This window comes from Glandiceps talaboti, chromosome 11 (assembly GCF_964340395.1).
Source record: "Glandiceps talaboti chromosome 11, keGlaTala1.1, whole genome shotgun sequence".
NCBI lineage: Eukaryota > Metazoa > Hemichordata > Enteropneusta > Spengelidae > Glandiceps > Glandiceps talaboti.
This window is the reverse complement of record NC_135559.1, coordinates 665,766-684,777: the sequence shown is the minus strand read 5'-3', so window position 1 is coordinate 684,777 and position 19,012 is coordinate 665,766. Positions and strand designations below refer to the sequence as shown.

At 35.1% G+C, this 19,012-nt stretch overlaps 1 protein-coding gene across 4 annotated transcripts in view; it reads left to right on the top strand.

The window, feature by feature from the left end:
* The window catches only part of LOC144442383 (neuronal acetylcholine receptor subunit alpha-7-like), a 70,536-nt gene that overhangs the window by 11,849 nt on the left and 39,675 nt on the right, over nt 1–19,012 (top strand). For 3 of the 4 annotated variants that reach the window (XM_078131715.1, XM_078131713.1, XM_078131714.1), the window contains one exon: nt 8,095–8,240. In XM_078131715.1, the coding sequence (XP_077987841.1) occupies nt 8,095–8,240 (146 nt within the window). Of the gene's footprint in view, nt 1–8,094; nt 8,241–18,412; nt 18,480–19,012 lie in introns of those variants that run through there. The other variant, XM_078131716.1, reaches the window with a different exon arrangement.

The following is a 19,012-nucleotide window of genomic DNA, read 5'->3' as shown; positions in this document are numbered from 1 at the left end:
CAAAGCTATAAATGCATACAATTTCAATAGCCATTGTTATAAACTGCAGTAGATTAACCACAGTCGCCACGCTATTCAATTATGGAAATGTCAACATACTGAGTGTTCAACATCGACAATTGCAACACCATATATTATTGGACACATTGTAGTTTCCTGAAGTTCAAATCCAACCAAACGTCCTATCATTTCATCCGTACTGTTTCACATGCATTCATACTCTAAATGGAAAGGAAGGGGTGTCATAGGAGTTCAAAATTATGGGATGACAATAACTTAAAACTTGTCAAATTGATGAAAAGTTCAATAATAAATATGAAATAATTGATTCAGTGAAGTGTCTTCATGTGTCTGGACTTTTTGAATGAAATTGTATTCCCAGAGCCTAGATTAAATTTGAACAAGCTATACAGGAAACACTTTGTTGTATTTCATCATTATCGTTGTCACCGCCATTTAGGGAAGAATATAAAGCACCAAGGTTAAGCGTAATTAATAACAGACTTGCTCTAAGGAAGCACCTTGAAAAGACTACTAAAATATCATTCCAATGGTGCTGGTACTTCAACTCCAATAGACGACGACACATCACTCAATTCCCTGGCGACTCACTAGGTCGTATTCTATTCTATACGATGGATTTTGTAATCTTGACCACTCCCTCGACGAAAAGGCCATTTTTCATTAGTCGACAGATGTATCCCCTGGGAGTCAAGATCTCACATCATGACACAACATGCCATGTATGCGTACGTAAAGAGTGGATGATATACAAAAGCTATCTTGTCTCGACTTAAGTCGGCCATGAATCAATATGAGTTAGGTAGTACCTACAATATGGATGGCAAACGCTGTCTTGTATTACTGGATTTCAAATAAACCATAGGAATTTCAATAGATCTGCAGGTGTCATACGATCAGCGATGGAAGACATTTGATTGATCCACTCGTTTACTTCCCCGTTCTAGTATGACGACCAAAGTGAGTGTGTGGTCTTTACTTTTATGGCATGTTTGATTTGAGTATTTACAATCGGTGGTTCTTAGCTACTAGTATTAGAACTGGCTCTTAAACATAAGTATTTTCGTACTGATGAGCGAGCATGAACGCCTAAAATGTAGCAACCTACAGTGTATTCAAATCAAGTCATTTTTAAATACAATGTATTTAACCTATTTTTCGTAATCAATACTTTACGTACAGAATATTGTGGCATAGAATTTATCTTTTTTCAATAAGTGGTTGTCGTTTACATAAATTTAGAAATTAAAGTTTTATTTCATAGAATTATTTATCAACAATATTGACATTGCATACTCATATATGCCCTTGAATACACAGTGTCACATGCTGTGCTCCGGGTGTGGTTGCTGTTCGATATTTAATAGATGTTGTACAAAAGTGTGGATTACTTGATGATGAAGTTACAGTCGTCAAGAACGAGCAAGACAAAGTTAAATAAATTGGTTAATTAACATAGAAAAATCAAATTAGAACATCATAAGTAGTGTCTCATTTGAAACTCAGGATGCAAGTTTGTTACTACTTCATCCTGGACGATCGATGGTAATGAATGGTTAGGTATTGATTATTCACACTATTGCATGTAAACTAGTATTTCTCACGTTTGTATCTAGTACAGTTATGTAGATTTGCACGACGGGAATCGTCGTTACTATACCGACGGAGCTGACCTATTTCACGATGACGTCATCAATCACTGTACAGCTCAAAGTGTTGAGATAGCCAGGATGTTTCACTTTGGTCTTCCCTCCCTGACTAGAAAGTGGGAATGGAAGATTCGGTTTTAACCACCAAAACACAGGAAATCAGAGAGGTTGATTGACAGGCGGACAGACATAGGGAAAGAGTAGTCAGTCAGTCTGAGAATTCCCATAAATTAAGAAAATAATAGTGTGATTGAAAGTACAAGATAATGGTTATCATGTCAGCTTACTACCGGTATCATTTGTTTAAAATTTGATTTAAACTAGAACGAGTCTCTGGGCTAATTTCTACGAATATTAAATGTTTTGTTCCTAGTGCTTTGAAATAACAAAAACAAATTGTGGATTCATCGTCTCATAAAACTTCGATCAAATTATTTTAAGCATAATGTGATGGGTTGACTTTGATGGTAGTAAATGTCGTCACCCTCTGTTGTTAGAACTACAGATGGTAGTAAATATCGTCTTCCTGTGCTGTTAGAACTACAGATGGCAGTAAATATCGACACCCTGTACTGTTAGAATTACAGATGGTAGTAAATATCGTCACCCTGTGTTGTTAGAACTACAGATGGTAGTAAATATCGACACCCTGTGCTGTTAGAACTACAGATGGTAGTAAATATCGACACCCTGTGCTGTTAGAACTACAGATGGTAGTAAATATCGTCACCCTCTGTTGTTAGAACTACAGATGGTAGTAAATATCGACACCCTGTGTTGTTAGAACTACAGATGGTAGTAAATATCGTCACCCTGTGCTGTTAGAACTACAGATGGTAGTAAATATCGTCACCCTGTGCTGTTAGAACTACAGATGGTAGTAAATATCGTCACCCTGTGCTGTTAGAACTACAGATGGTAGTAAATATCGTCTTCCTGTACTGTTAGAACTACAGATGGTAGTAAATATCGACACCCTGTACTGTTAGAACTACAGATGGTAGTAAATATCGTCACCCTGTGCTGTTAGAACTACAGATGGTAGTAAATATCGTCTTCCTGTGCTGTTAGAACTACAGATGGTAGTAAATATCGTCACCCTCTGTTGTTAGAACTACAGATGGTAGTAAATATCGACACCCTGTACTGTTAGAACTACAGATGGTAGTAAATATCGTCACCCTGTGCTGTTAGAACTACAGATGGTAGTAAATATCGTCTTCCTGTGCTGTTAGAACTACAGATGGTAGTAAATATCGACACCCTGTACTGTTAGAACTACAGATGGTAGTAAATATCGTCTTCCTCTGCTGTTAGAACTACAGATGGTAGTAAATATCGTCACCCTGTGCTGTTAGAACTACAGATGGTAGTAAATATCGTCACCCTGTGCTGTTAGAACTACAGATGGTAGTAAATATCGTCACCCTGTGCTGTTAGAACTACAGATGGTAGTAAATATCGTCACCCTGTGCTGTTAGAACTACAGATGGTAGTAAATATCGTCTTCCTGTGCTGTTAGAACTACAGATGGTAGTAAATATCGTCACCCTGTGTTGTTAGAATTACAGATGGTAGTAAATATCGTCACCCTGTGCTGTTAGAACTACAGATGGTAGTATCGTCACCCTGTACTGTTAGAACTACAGATGGTAGTAAATATCGTCACCCTGTGCTGTTAGAACTACAGATGGTAGTAAATATCGTCACCCTGTGCTGTTAGAACTACAGATGGTAGTAAATATCGTCTTCCTGTGCTGTTAGAACTACAGATGGTAGTAAATATCGTCTTCCTGTGCTGTTAGAACTACAGATGGTAGTAAATATCGTCACCCTCTGTTGTTAGAACTACAGATGGTAGTAAATATCGTCACCCTGTGCTGTTAGAACTACAGATGGTAGTAAATATCGTCACCCTGTGCTGTTAGAACTACAGATGGTAGTAAATATCGTCACCCTCTGCTGTTAGAATTACAGATGGTAGTAAATATCGTCACCCTCTGTTGTTAAAACTACAGATGGTAGTAAATATCGTCACCCTGTGTTGTTAAAACTACAGATGGTAGTAAATATCGTCACCCTGTGTTGTTAAAACTACAGATGGTAGTAAATATCGTCACCCTGTGCTGTTAGAACTACAGATGGTAGTAAATATCGTCACCCTGTGCTGTTAGAACTACAGATGGTAGTAAATATCGTCACCCTGTGCTGTTAGAACTACAGATGGTAGTAAATATCGTCACCCTCTGTTGTTAGAACTACAGATGGTAGTAAATATCGTCACCCTCTGTTGTTAGAACTACAGATGGTAGTAAATATCGTCACCCTCTGTTGTTAGAACTACAGATGGTAGTAAATATCGTCACCCTCTGTTGTTAGAACTACAGATGGTAGTAAATATTGTCACCCTGTGCTGTTAGAATTACAGATGGTAGTAAATATCGTCACCCTGTGCTGTTAGAACTACAGATGGTAGTAAATATCGTCACCCTGTGCTGTTAGAACTACAGATGGTAGTAAATATCGTCACCCTCTGCTGTTAGAACTACAGATGGTAGTAAATATCGTCACCCTGTGCTGTTAGAACTACAGATGGTAGTAAATATCGTCTTCCTATGCTGTTAGAACTACAGGTGATGGCATAATAGGGGTTTCCTTTACATGTTAGTGTACCTATGCTAATCATGAAAATAGTTTTATCATATGCCTGAATATGGGGTTTGAGCCCCTGCCAATAACACGTGAATACAGCAGGCATTACTCCACCTGAAATAACAATTGAATATAGCAAATATTACCCTAACAAATAACAAGTGAAGATAGCAAATATTACCCTAACAAATAACACGTGAAGATAGCAAACATTACCCTAACAAATAAATAAATATAGCAAACAATACCTTACCAAGTAACATGAATAAAGCAAACATTACCCTAACAAATAACAAGTGAATATAGCAAACATTACCCCACAAAATAACAAGTGAATAAAGAAAACATTACCCCACTAAGTAACAAGACAATATAGCTGGCATTTTCTCAACAAATAACAAGTGAATACAACAAACATTACCCCATCAATCCCAATAACAACTGAATATAGCAGACATTACCCCGGCAATTAACATATGAATACGGTAGACATTGCCTCACCACACAACAACTGAATATGGCAGGTACTAGGTATTACTCAATAAATAAAAGGTGAATATAGCAAACATTACTCCACCAATTTGAAATAACAAGTTAGTGAATATAACAGATATTTCCCCAATACATGACAACTGAATATAGCAGACATTACCCTTAATAAATAACAAGTGAATATAGCATCATTACCCAACAAACGAACCCACACAATATGAATTCTGAAATCGGCGTCGGTATGTTCACTTCCGTTTGTAATACAGCTTTACAACATAAAAGCTTCGATTATTTTTCCAAAAATACTAGCTGCAGATATGATTTGTTTTCGATTGACCTTATCGAATCGTTATCGCAATCTTGTTTGACATATTCCGTATTCATACAATCGACCTTAACTAGTTTAAATACCTTTGGTGTACGTTTGTACATTTAAGGATTAGAAAGTTAATGTCCGTCAATTGTAGGAATTATCAGAAAAGATCAAGATAGTAGGTTATTTGTTAATTTCAATTTAGTCATTAAGTTGGCATTTAACGTAAAGATGCTACAATCACCTATTCTAGTCATTCAGTCATTTTCCTTGACACTTCCTTTAAATGATTAACATTGAATTTCTTACACTTACAATTTAATTTGTTGAAAATATGCAATGGTTCCAGAGTCGGAAATAACCAGTCTGCCGACAATTATATCATTCCATAATATATTTTTGAGCCTTACAATTCAATTGCTGAAAATATGAAATGGTTCTAGAAATAAGCAATTTGCCCATAGTGGATTTATTTCATCTACTTTCAACAATTTAAATTGCAACTCTCCGAATGTCATCTTCTTATTACGTAAGTGTATCGTTATTTCATTTATCAATAGAACGATTAGTAAAATAACCTGTAATAATGTCAGAATAGACGCTTTAATGAGCTATGTAAGTCTTGCTTACTGGCTAACGACTGCAGGCAGTATATGTCTACGACCAATTAGACTCTTGTTGTTTGCTTTTCCATTCATCTCAATCTCCCATCTTTGTTCATTTTTGTTTGATCCTTCCTCCATCGTGGAATGGTATTTATTGAGCTATGTGTTGGATATACCACAGGAGCCAGTTAGGTTGAAACAAATAGTAGTTTAGATGGACAAAAACCCAGTTACTAACATTGCTCTATTGTTATTGTCTGGCTCTGCAATATTATCACGTGACACCACAACATTTGTATTAACATTGCTATATCGTATCATCTGGCATAAGAACAATGAAAGTACAATGTACAATTTGTTACATGTGTTACAAAGTATATAATTGTATTATAAACAAACAGTCATTGTATTTGGTCAATAGCTATCACCACCAAAGACAAGTCGGTAACACATGTAATCATATTGACACATCAATACAGATTATAGTATACGTTGTTAAAGATGAAATATTATGTAGCAGGTTGGTAAGATACGGCAGATAATAATGAAGAAGGGAATCAGGAAGATGTTTTTTTTTGCTGAATCAGAAGACGTTTTGTTTTCAAATCAAGTGGTTTCAATTGGTAATACGTGATGCCACTTAGGCTACGAAATAAATAAAACAGACTATTATGTTAATTCCAGAAGATGCATTTAACCTCAAGACGTTTTTTCAATTATCAATAATGTTTGCCCTGGGGCATTTGTAGCATTTCGAAAAATTGATTTGCATCAGGAGCATTTAACGTTGGCAAACTAATTTAAACAAAATGAAGTCTGGGCAGGGTTTCATCTCAACTGGCATATGAAGATTTTCAGGGAAAGGGATAAACAACATATTTAATTTCTGACAGGTACAACCTAGAGGCGCAACGTTAATGATTGACAGATGTTGACCCCATGGGGTTTCTGAAATTAGCCTTGCAGCTGATGCCTTAGATACGATTTGGAATGTATTCATCTTTTCTGTCAAAACTGAATCTTAATATCATTAAGAATCGGGGGGGGGCAGAGGGGTTCGAAATCAAAGCAATTCCGACGTTGTAGAATTTGGTCTCTTAATTAAGTATAGACAACCAGTATGTAAATAGTCTATGAAACTAATCATACCATGATGAAATAATTTGATACTACCCTTCTTTTCAACATTGAATAAAGAATCAATAAACTAGCCTATCAACATGGTATTGGCATGGCATGGGCAGCCTGGGTGTCGGTATGATAACACATAGGCCGTCGATATAATAGACACACGGATTGTCAGTATGGTGGACACACAGGTTGTCAGTGTGGTGGACACACGGATTGTCAGTATGGTGGACACACAGGTTGTCAGTATGGTGGACACACAGGTTGTCAGTATAATGGTGGACACACAGGTTGTCAGTTTGATCGAATCCATTCTGATGGTCACACGGGTTGTCAGTAGAGTGGACATACATGTTGCCAACACACGGAATATCAACATGATAGACGCACATTTTGTAAGTAGGTTGGACACACTGGTTGTCAGTTTGATAGACACAGGTTGTCAGTATGAAAGACATATGGATTGTTAGCATAGTGGACGCATAGGCTGGCATTATGGTAGATACAAGGGCTGTCAGTACGATAGACACATAGGTTGTCAGTTTTGTAGACAAACAATTGTCAGTATGCTAAACACAAGTGTTGTCAGTAGGATGGACACAAGTGTTGTCAGTAGGGTGGACACATGGGTTGTCAGTATGCTAAACACACGTGTTGTCAGTAGGATGGACACAGATTGTCAGTAGGGTGGACACACCGGTTTTAAGCATGGTCGATACACTTTGTCAGTCTGAAAGGCACACCCATGTTTTTACCGTGTTAGAATATTTCTATCTGTCAAAGTGAAATTCTGTAATTGGTTATTATTTACCGCGCAATTTGCCATGTCTTAATTGAGGTTGAAATGTTGTAAACTGGCTAAAGTGTCTGTCCGTTCACTCTATGCATAGAAAAGTCATTCGATTCCTTACATACTGGTTCTTTTACTCAATATGTAGATAAGACATCCAACTCCTTAACATACGGGTCTTTTTACTCATTACGTAAATAAAATAGTCAACTTCTTAACATACGGGTCCTTTTACTCATTACGTACGCGTAGTTAAGATATCTAAAGTCAGTATACGTAGAGAAAGTGATATTGTAAAGTCTGGCCACACTGCAGGTTGAGAGGTAAATACACTTTTAAGGGAGTCGACTTCAATTCAAGTCTACGCAATGCTGAAAATATAGAATTGCAACATTGTAAAAAAAAACATATCTTTATAACGCCGTCTTCTTTTTCTATCAACAGGAATATGGGCATCGCCGGAACAGATAAAACTGATGGACGATTTATTTGGCAATAATCGTTATAATAAACTGGTTCGTCCTGTCGTCAATGAGTCAGATAAGGTTTCAATTTCTTTTGAACTTTATCTAAGTCAGATTAACAACATGGTGAGTGTACCTGTTTAAAGCAAGGTTGATGTCACCATAACCTTGATTAATTACATACCTGTCTGCCGCCTGTTTACCCGTCCCTCTACCGTCAGGTTAATAGTATTTATAAGTAGGACTGCCTCGACAAATAAATGCATACTTTTGAAGGGAAATAAACTGACTTTATACGTTTCCAGGGGGTCATTTGTACCGAATTTCGAAAGGGTTTTGTATTGTAGTAGCTGAAGCATACTTACACCTGTGATTGGAAAAACTCAAACATGAATGTATAAACGATTCAAAGACATTATTCAAATGGTATACATATACTAAAATAGCGAACCCCCTATTATTCTCTAAACTGTACTAACAACGCCAGAAAAGTATTTGTCTTTCCATCACAACTACAATAATACTACCCGTTTCACATTACTGTTCATTGGCGCTGTTTGATACAAGCATATATACACTTTAAAACCTTCACATGCTACATTTTAAGATAACAAGAGCGCAACTTCTTGCTACATTTTGTCTAAATGAAATAAACCATTTAAATGTACTGTAACTAGACGCAGACACACAGACACCAAGGTTTTGATGTCTACATTTGATGTCTCCATGGTGGCACGTTAGTTCGTTCTACACAAGATATCGCAAAAAAACTGAATGCATTCAATCTAGTTATCATGTCGTGTAGCATGTACAGTTTCTTATTGGTTTCTGCATGTTTGTATCAAATAGAGCCAGTGAACACTAACATAAAACGGACAGTGGTTTAATCGAGATTTTACTGAATCACTTTCACTTATTAAAAGTAAAAGCACTTATAAAATTCAGCTTATGCGACCTTAAGTACACACAGTTAATGTGATTGTCCAATACCTTATTTAAATCATAAACTACTGTTTCAGATACCTTTATAGCGATATGAATGTGGAGAATAAGCTACACGAAGACATTCGTTGTTTGTCAAACTATATTAAGAGTTTTGTACATATATCGAGTAGGCCGACTGACAGCCCTGCTACTTTTGTGAGATGTGCGAACTAACAAGGTTGTTTAATACCTAAAATAAAAAATAAAACATTATATATCCACTATTGGGAATACCATGCTTGGGAGTGTAAGTATAAAGGGAATTTCAATCTTCATGTCGTTGAAGCATATTTGTTTTCAATTGAAATGGGTTGGTCTTGGATCTGGCAAGTAGACAGCTGTGTAAATCGCACACAATCAACAACCACTGTTTACTTGATCAAATTGTGGTTAAATGTAACTTTCATTGCTACTCACTTTAGGAATTCATCTACAGTAGTTTTCAAGCTGTTAATGTCAGACACGCAATATCGATCAAGACGACATGTGTAATTAACGTAGTGACGCCCTAATGACCTTTGAATTGAACATGAAATCTAAGAGTTTTAACGTGCTTTCCTTCAATCAGATATAGTTTATGTTGATCAAAAACTTATGACTACATTAAGATTAAAATATAAATCTCGTTATTTTTATAATTTGAAAACACTTAGGAGTGAAGTATAAATAATACTGGCAAAAGACACTTATGAAACATTGGCATATGCAGCTGTAAACAGGTAGCATACAATCGACTCTCGTCCATTATCGAGAACAAGTTTTTATGGGGTGACCTCTGACCTCTGTCCCCAGGAGAGTGGAATAGTGATTTGTATTCATAGATTCTTTATCTCACGTAATTATCCCGTCCTAGTCGGGACTACCTGCGCCATGATAATGACATATGAAAAGTCACATTAACATTTCAAAGTGTCGCCATATCCCGCTAGGCAGACATCTTTGAAAGTCCACCTTGTCAGAAACGATGAATGAGAGAATATGTAATGGTTTCTCTGATACTAGTTTATAAGGGGCTTTAAAACTTTACGCGATGTAATATCATTCCCATTGGATTACCTGTATGTTATTCTGCCTCGTTGAACAAACAACTCCATGTCATCTGCCACTTCTCGATTTTGATACTACTGTAGCACAGACGGTGCAATTTGTGTTGTGTTCTATTTTTCATCCGCCAAATAAAATGTCCTTTCATAAATATGTATAAATATTACAATTACACAAGTCGAATGAACGTTCCACCCGTGAAAAACACTCTTAGTTGACAATCTCTTTCCTCGTGATTCAGGGTAATTTTCTTAACGGCCAACAGAAGGAATCATGATTGCACAGTCTTAGAATATACAAAAGTAGCTTTGATTTTAAAATGTCGCCTCCAAGAACAAGACGGGTGTTAGCCTAGAATCTATAATTTACTACGGGTTTCTTAGTAAGGTGTACGGAACACACAGTCATAAAAGTAGCAATGTTGGTCATGACCTTTTAGACATCAAAGGAATCATATCTATGCAACGATTGTGCTCCTCTGACGTAAATACAAGCTTGGGTTTTGATACAATTTCTTGTTTTTCATGTCCAGATTTGCTCCGGAAATGATGCATGCATTTGAGAGGTTGTCTCTCGGGATAATATCCTGCTTAAATGAATACCGCTCTATAGACATTTTAATGCATAGCAGAGGGGCAAAATGCTCTCTTCCATATAGATGGTACAGACGTGAGACACTATCGCAATGTCTCTTGCGTTTAATATTTTGAAAATGTAAGATACGAAGTCCCTGTAACTCTATAATATTTCAAGTAGAATAACAAGCCCTTGATCAAACGTGATGTAGACCCCAATTTCTTGTCAAAACGTGCTAAATCAATGATTTTATGAGCGTTAGATATAATGTAGGAGATATCATATTGCAATGTTAACACGTACAAAACACCATCAAACAGTAGAGATAAAAAACTTCACACTAATAACGCCTGCAACCACTTCAAGAAATTTCTCGAATCATTATTTGAATGAAAATATCATTTTTGAAAAAAACTTCTTGAAAAAGATTTGTAAAAGCTTCACTGTCTCATACGGTAATATCCTCTCAAAATATCCATACGCATGAGCAGACAAAATATGTTGCGTGCTATGCCTAAAACGAGATATATTGACAATTGTTAATGAATTCAATGCTTATTAATTTATCTTTGAGTCTAAAAAGCACACCGTGATTGTCATTCATAAGTTGATGGGCATAATATCAGAGTAGCGGAAATCATTATACCGATGTTTCAACTGCACGCTATACCTAAAAAGGCTAAACGGTAGGCTGGTAATATCCTACATGGTTCAGGCTAATTGCACAAATTTTATTAAATCATTTCTGGTAACAGTTGTCATATATTATAATATGTTCCCTGGCCTTACTCTCATAACTGTCTTTTATATAAAATTGGTATTGATATTATTTAGAAATTATTATCCTGTTTTGACAGCGGCTTTTTATGTCATTTTACTGCGGTTATTGAATCACAAGAGATGAGATTCTCAGTAATGAAATGAAGGAATATACATCACCTTTACCGTTCGATAACTTGAATTTTGCTTTATGTGTCAGCGCTTGTGTATTGCCAACATGTAACGGTTGCAATATTAATTTATAAGCTTTAACACTATATATACGTACACTTCATAAACTAAACTACATGCACTACGAGACGAAGTCATGACTAGACCTCTATCATATTAAATGCGATACTTTTTATGACATGATTGGATTGACAGGGACAAACTTTTTCCTGAATATTAGAAAGTGAAATCTTATTATGCTGAAAAATGTATGAACTCACACCAATTCATTCAAGCATTTTTAGACTGACGAAAATCTATTGGTTAGTCGATAATTATAATGTAAGAATGAGTAGTATAGTAGTTATATGTCCACTGTTATGTATGTATGTATGTATGTATGTATGTATATATATATATATATATATATATATATATATATATATATATATATATATATATATATATATATATATATATATATATATATATATAATATGACAGACTGTGAGGACATTTTCAATTTAAATATTGTGAACTGCTTCAATATTTTGATCAATATTATATATACACGAATAAATTCATAAATACTGAATGATATCAATAATTCCTGAAGTTTATCTGAAATGAGAGAAAGATACTGAATGTGTTAATTATCCAATGTTTGCTGGATATGATTACCACCATAAATATTTGAAAAGCTACCTAGGTTTGTTATCTTTCATATTTGTTCATTAGTGTGTCTTTTATGTTGTCGATTGTTTGATATTTCATCCGATTATAACCAAGCATACGAACAAATAGAGTTATTTATTTAGCTTTGAAATTAATGGCTAAGGTTTTATTTAGCACTGAACTTGGAGGTCTTAATTTAACAATACGTCCTTTATTGCTTCTAAATAGACAACTTAAAGCAAGGAATTGTTGAAGTATAGACGAAAATTGTTTCCGGTTGTTGGACCGCTATTCAATGTAAATCCAATTACAGTGCAAGACGTGAATCTTTTAGTCTATTAACCCGAATTCTATTATGGAAGAAAATCCCCACCTGTCTGACTTAATCTGAAATTACGGTGACAGTGAGGTATATGTGGATGTAATACATATTGAATGTACAGCGCTGTTCAATCATATATTCTTCTATTCTCGGGCTAATTGGGCTGGGCGTGTAAAAGAAATGATCACAATGTATAGCTCAATCATATCTGTCCTCTCTCGTGCAAAACCTTCCCTTGGGCTCCAAATGGCAAGATGGCTTACTTTCAAGCGATTTGATACAACTGCGTTGATAACCTGTCTTGTTTTTCTCGCCTGGGCAGTCGATTTTCTGTGTGCAATCTACCTATGGAGATTTTGAATCATATTATTTCTTAATTACATAGCTTCTCATACCTTGTCCATTAGCTACAATACAATTCTAGTACGTGCTACCTAAAATAGAATGTTGTCTGTGGCTTGAGCAAACACTTACTCCAATTTCTACATTCTATCGTTACTGTTTGGCTTGACAACGCTCTCATTAAAAATTCCACATTTCAATGTCTTGCTTGGGAAATATCTCACTAACATTGCTACATTTCAATGTCTTGCTTGGGAAATATCTCACTAACATTGCTACATTTCAATGTCTTGCTTGGGAAATATCTCAATAACATTGCTACATTTCACTGCCTAGCTTGGGAAATATCTCAATAACATTGCTACATTTCACTGCCTAGCTTGGGATATATCTCAACAACATTGCTACATTTCACTGCCTAGCTTGGGAAATATCTCAATAACATTGCTACATTTCACTGCCTAGCTTGGGAAATATCTCAACAACATTGCTACATTTCAATGCCTAGCTTGGGAAATATCTCAACAACATTGCTACATTTCACTGCCTAGCTTAGGAAATATCTCAATAACATTGCTACATTTCAATGTCTTCCTTGGGAAATATCTCAACAACATTGCTACATTTCAATGTCTTGCTTGGGAAATATCTCAACAACATTGCTACATTTCACTACCTAGCTTGGGAAATATCTCAATAACTTTGCTACATTTCACTGCCTAGCTTGGGAAATATCTCAACAACATTGCTACATTTCACTGCCTAGCTTGGGAAATATCTCACTACATTGCTACATTTCACTGCCTGGCTTGGGAAATATCTCAATAACATTGCTACATTTCACTGCCTGGCTTGGGAAATATCTCAATAACATTGCTACATTTCACTGCCTAGCTCGGGAAATATCTCAACAACATTGCTACATTTCAATGTCTTGCTTGGGAAATATCTCAACAACATTGCTACATTTCAATGTCTTGCTTGGGAAATATCTCACTACTTTGCTGCTACATTTCATATGCCTAGCTCGACAAATTTCAAACAGTGGTACGTTAATCATCTTTTTCAACAAACATCTTTCTGGAATCACTACTAGATTCTAAAGTTGATAGAAATCCTGCTAAAATTATTGTGTGCAGTGTTTGCGTGAGATGCTTGCATTGTAAATACTTTTGCGTTAAAATATGACGGTATTCCACCAAAATAATTTTCAGCAATATCTAAGAGTTTTAGGGTTAAACGAGACCTAAAAATGGAGAAATGTAGCAATGCAAGTAAATATTTTAATCGCGCACGTTACGATATAATCATGAGTTTTGTCAAGCCAGACGACGTTATTTCAGATGACAAACATGTTTTTTTATTTCCACTTGACAGTAACTATAACATACGACGTTAAAATCACCTTCTGAAGTTATCTGATATGAATCTTATAAAATATTCTGATTTATCTACGAGAGGCTACTAGTTCTGTGCTGACCATATTTCACCAGCTAGCTATAATGTGCAAATATGCAGGAAATAGTATTCTGTACCTTTTTTCAACCTATCAAATTTTAAATTAATATCTTTTTGCTCTATTGAATTCTTGTCTTACATATGATTAATCTGCTTAACAACTGATAAAAACATCAATCTCTGCCATGTATAAGTTTTCGTCAGCTTGTACGCCTTATGATACGCTTCCAATGTAAGAGCGAACATGGCTTAGAACGTTTACATTTTCTCTCAGAGTAAGCTATAACTAAGCGTTATGATTATGGAATACCTAAACCAGAATCATAATTACAAGCGTTTTGCTATAGTTCGTAGTACGTTGAAGTAGGTAAAAGCTGAGACTAGATATCTGGTTGTATTTTGCTGTGATGCCCTGCAACACCAATCAGCAATTGTAGTCTGAATACACTCATAAAATGTTGACCGTTTACGTGAGTAGAATAATTATAAGTCCTGAATTAGGCATAGATAGTTCACTTTCTATTAATAGACCCACTACAGTATATAGATATGACAACATTTTGAAAACATAATCATAAAAGACGTATCCTCTAACATATGTTTTTTAGGCTTTGACAGTAGGCACACTTGATCCCTTCATTAATCCAACACTGACCGATTTCATGTTCATTAGACATTTAAAGGGATATATGATGTGATTGCATAAAGAGGCGTAGACCCATATACTGATAAGTATTGACGAACAGCTTTTTGCAAAGATCAATTCTGTTTGTGAAAAGCAGTGTAGAGCAAAATAGATTTCATCATATTTTTTATTGTTCTCCTGTCTCATTATGAGTAATTGATGGTTGTGTAACACTCAACAGGTGGTGAGATCTTTACAAATAATTCCACCATTTAAAGTGGCCAACTGGTTCCAAATGATCATTCTTTACATTTTTCAATTTGCATGATAATACTTTGTTATTTGCCAAAAATATATACGTTTTTATACCTTTCAATCCATTTAGTCCAGTCAATCTCGCGGAGAAAATGCCCGAACAAAAAAATAATTGCAACATAAATAATTTTAGTGCATCGTGCTCAGAATTTTATGCTGAATAACATATCAAAAGTCTAGAAAAATCCAAGTGGTGGAACATGGTGAAAAATGACGTTTCTTAATTAGCCTAATTAGTGAAAAAATAATATTCATGAGATATCATTTGTTCAAAAACCTAAGCAAATAACATGTCTATGGGTAGGTCGGAAGGTGAGTAATTACTTTGGAGTCACTGTACGATCGTGCAACCATTCCCGTGGAATTTAAACAGACTTAACGTGTGTATGTTTAATTACTTTAATTAAGGACACTGATTACTAGTAATGTACAATAACTATACATTTTTTGAACACCCCTGTTAATTGTATGTCTATCATTAGGTATTGGACTAATTGAATCCCTTACTCTCATCATTAAATACATCCTCCCTTGTTAGATAAATATGCTTGCTAGACAAGTGTTAATTAGTGTAATTAAGATGTAAAACAATACATTAGTAAGCGTAAATGGTATTTTTTTTGTTCAATAGTTATTGACACTCGATTTTGAGTGAACATAACTTTTCAATCATCAAACCACTCCAAGGTAAGCTAAACAATATTTAAACTTTACTAATTAAGTAATAGATTAATTAATTAATGTAATTATCGTCAAGGTGTTCAGCAGTTTTTTCGATTTAAAGTATGCAAGTAATATGTCTTTCGATAGGTCTTGACCTTAAAAGTCAGATGAACATCATTATTAAATTGTCAAACCTGAGCGAGAGTATCATTCATGGGTTGTTGGTTTTATAAGTATTCACCCTATTAGACATTGTGTAAGGATTCTGTTTTCATCATGTGATTTTATATCACCGTGTGTGTCCAGATGATCGTTCAAAAATGATTTATGGTTCCAATAGTAGCTACACCATAATTATACAACCTCGACGCTGGCAGTATCTGAGATGCTGTACTCCTAGACCTTTTTGTCTTCTTCCAAATAGTTTTGATATCTCTCAGAGAAAAAATTGCCCCTTGATTCTATCAATATTCCGTCACTGTTTGTTTACATAGGATCGTACGTATATCTATAAATATGTCTTTTTTGGGTGGGTTTACCAATGCTGCCCTTTGTCTTTTAAGGCAGCACTGATTGACTTGTTTCTAGATCCTGTTTTACCATATTGGTATTAGAAGTACACAATCCAGCGATATAAGTAGTAACTTTTGCAACATTGTTGGTTAGATGACTAAAGATCATTATACCTATACTATAGGGTGGAAGTTCAGGCAAGATGCAAATGTTAACATTTATTGCCTTGATTTCTCTGTTGCATAATTGCAAAACAGAAATGTGAGTTATCAGACTGTAGCCTATGTAATTTGTCATTTCAAGACCTTGCCAAAGACATATTACTTGCATGGGAGATTGATAAACCTTCTATATGCTAATTATGCTAATTACTAATTAATTAAGAATCTTTGATACATTTTACAAGGAAAGTGTTTGATGATGACAAGCAAGCTAAATTTATTTCCCACTGTACTGCAAATCAAATGAAATATAACCTGCATACATTTGTTTTGAAATGTTATCAAATTTGAATATGCTGATTATAATTTTTCATACTTTACATATTAATTACGCTGATGAGATGTTGAATCATCATATGATGGTCCTAGCATGCTTTTCCACCCTTAGACCTATCCATAGACATGTTACTTGCCAGGTTTTATTGCGAAAACAGCATTGACCATTGTAAAAATATAGTATTCTCGCTAATTATGCTAATTAATAAACACCTCATTTTCACCATGTTCCACCACTTAGATTATTTCTAGACTTTTGATATGTTGTTCAGCATAAAATTCTGAGCAAGATGCACTAAAAATTATTTCTGTTGCAATTATGTTTGGGTTAAACCTTATTTTGACTGGACTAATTCGGGTTGCGACAAATGAAACTGTAAATGTAATTCCGTAAAATATTAATGTCTGTATCTTTATTTATAAACATTTCAATTCGAGATTAGAAATGTTGGTTCCTCTCATAATCACAGGCGCCTTTTGCTTTAAAACAAAACAAACAACACAAATATCATAAGGTAATGCCACATATTATTGCACTTGTTACAACTGATCAAAGATCGATCTCATGATCAGTGATCGATCTCCTTAATAGGTTGATGTCATAATTCTGGAATTATAATAGCGCATCAAATTTTGGAATTTCAAAAATTCAAATCCTCAATACATTACTCACTTCTTTATGCAATCACTTAAAAATAAATTTTCAATATTCACCGAATGAAAAAAATTATATGTCAAAAAACATTTTTTTTTTCAAAAGAAGTATAAATATGACTCCGCTGCGTATCTACATTAGGCCAAAAAAAATGTTTCTGGTCAGCGCGCGCATCACTTAAATACCCTCACGTCGGTCCCTTTTTTACGTGTTTGTCCATCCCATGCAGTCTGTAGATCCGGATTGGGGATACAAAAAGAACCCTCTCTACTTCAGTAAAGACAACTGCAGAGCCAATCATGAACAAGCAAATGACATCTGCCCCACATACCCACTTGCTCTAAGGTACTAAATAAAAAGAACAGTAACTGTCATAAGTAGTGTACTGAGTGACAGGTTTGTTGAGAATAAAAAAGTATCGCGTGTTCCCATCACTTTATACAACATGTATGACCAGAAACAATTCTTTTTTTGTGTTGGCCTTACATAGTGAATACATGCGATCTTCAGGCAATTTGCATTAAAACGTGACGTCATATGACACATGACGTAAATACTGAATTTCTTAACCTTACATATTTAGATCTCAAATGTCTGGCGTCCATTGTAAACTAACCCATGCATGTTTCATCGACTAAGATTTTACTACAAACTACATCAAAACTATATGAGCTGATTTCCAAGTGGGTAAGGATAAAACCAGCTGATCGTTATGCTAATCTATCGATGATTAGGGTGTTTATCGCTGTAAATGGACAAATATATGGTAATTATAACATGCATGGCATGAAACACGTGATTTGATTGGTTAACAAGCTGTGGTATATTTTGTAACATATCCCCTCATGCTGCCTGGTAATGGTGTAATGCGCTATATCGCTAGACTCTACAACATTTCACTGTAATTTAATCTTTAAAGGGAATTGTTTCAACGTTTCCATGCAATGTTTGACTTTAAACAATGGTTGAAGGATTTGAGTAATCATTTCCAATTTGTAGGAGCCACATAAAAAATTAAAATGATCGGGTGACATTCGACGGCGCTGAATATGAACAGGTAGCCACAACACGTGCAAGAAAGGAACGCAATGTTTGGCATTCAGGGATATATACATAGTAAGTTTATTTATATGGCAAAATCATACTTCTTCAATGAAAAAAGCACAAATGACACGAAAAGAAAATATGTAAAATTTAAATTTCCATTTAGTGATTGTAACATTTGAATAGTTTGCATAATTCGTCTTGGATGAAAACTTAGTCGCTTCTAATGTCAATGTCTGCGTGAAAACATTTGAT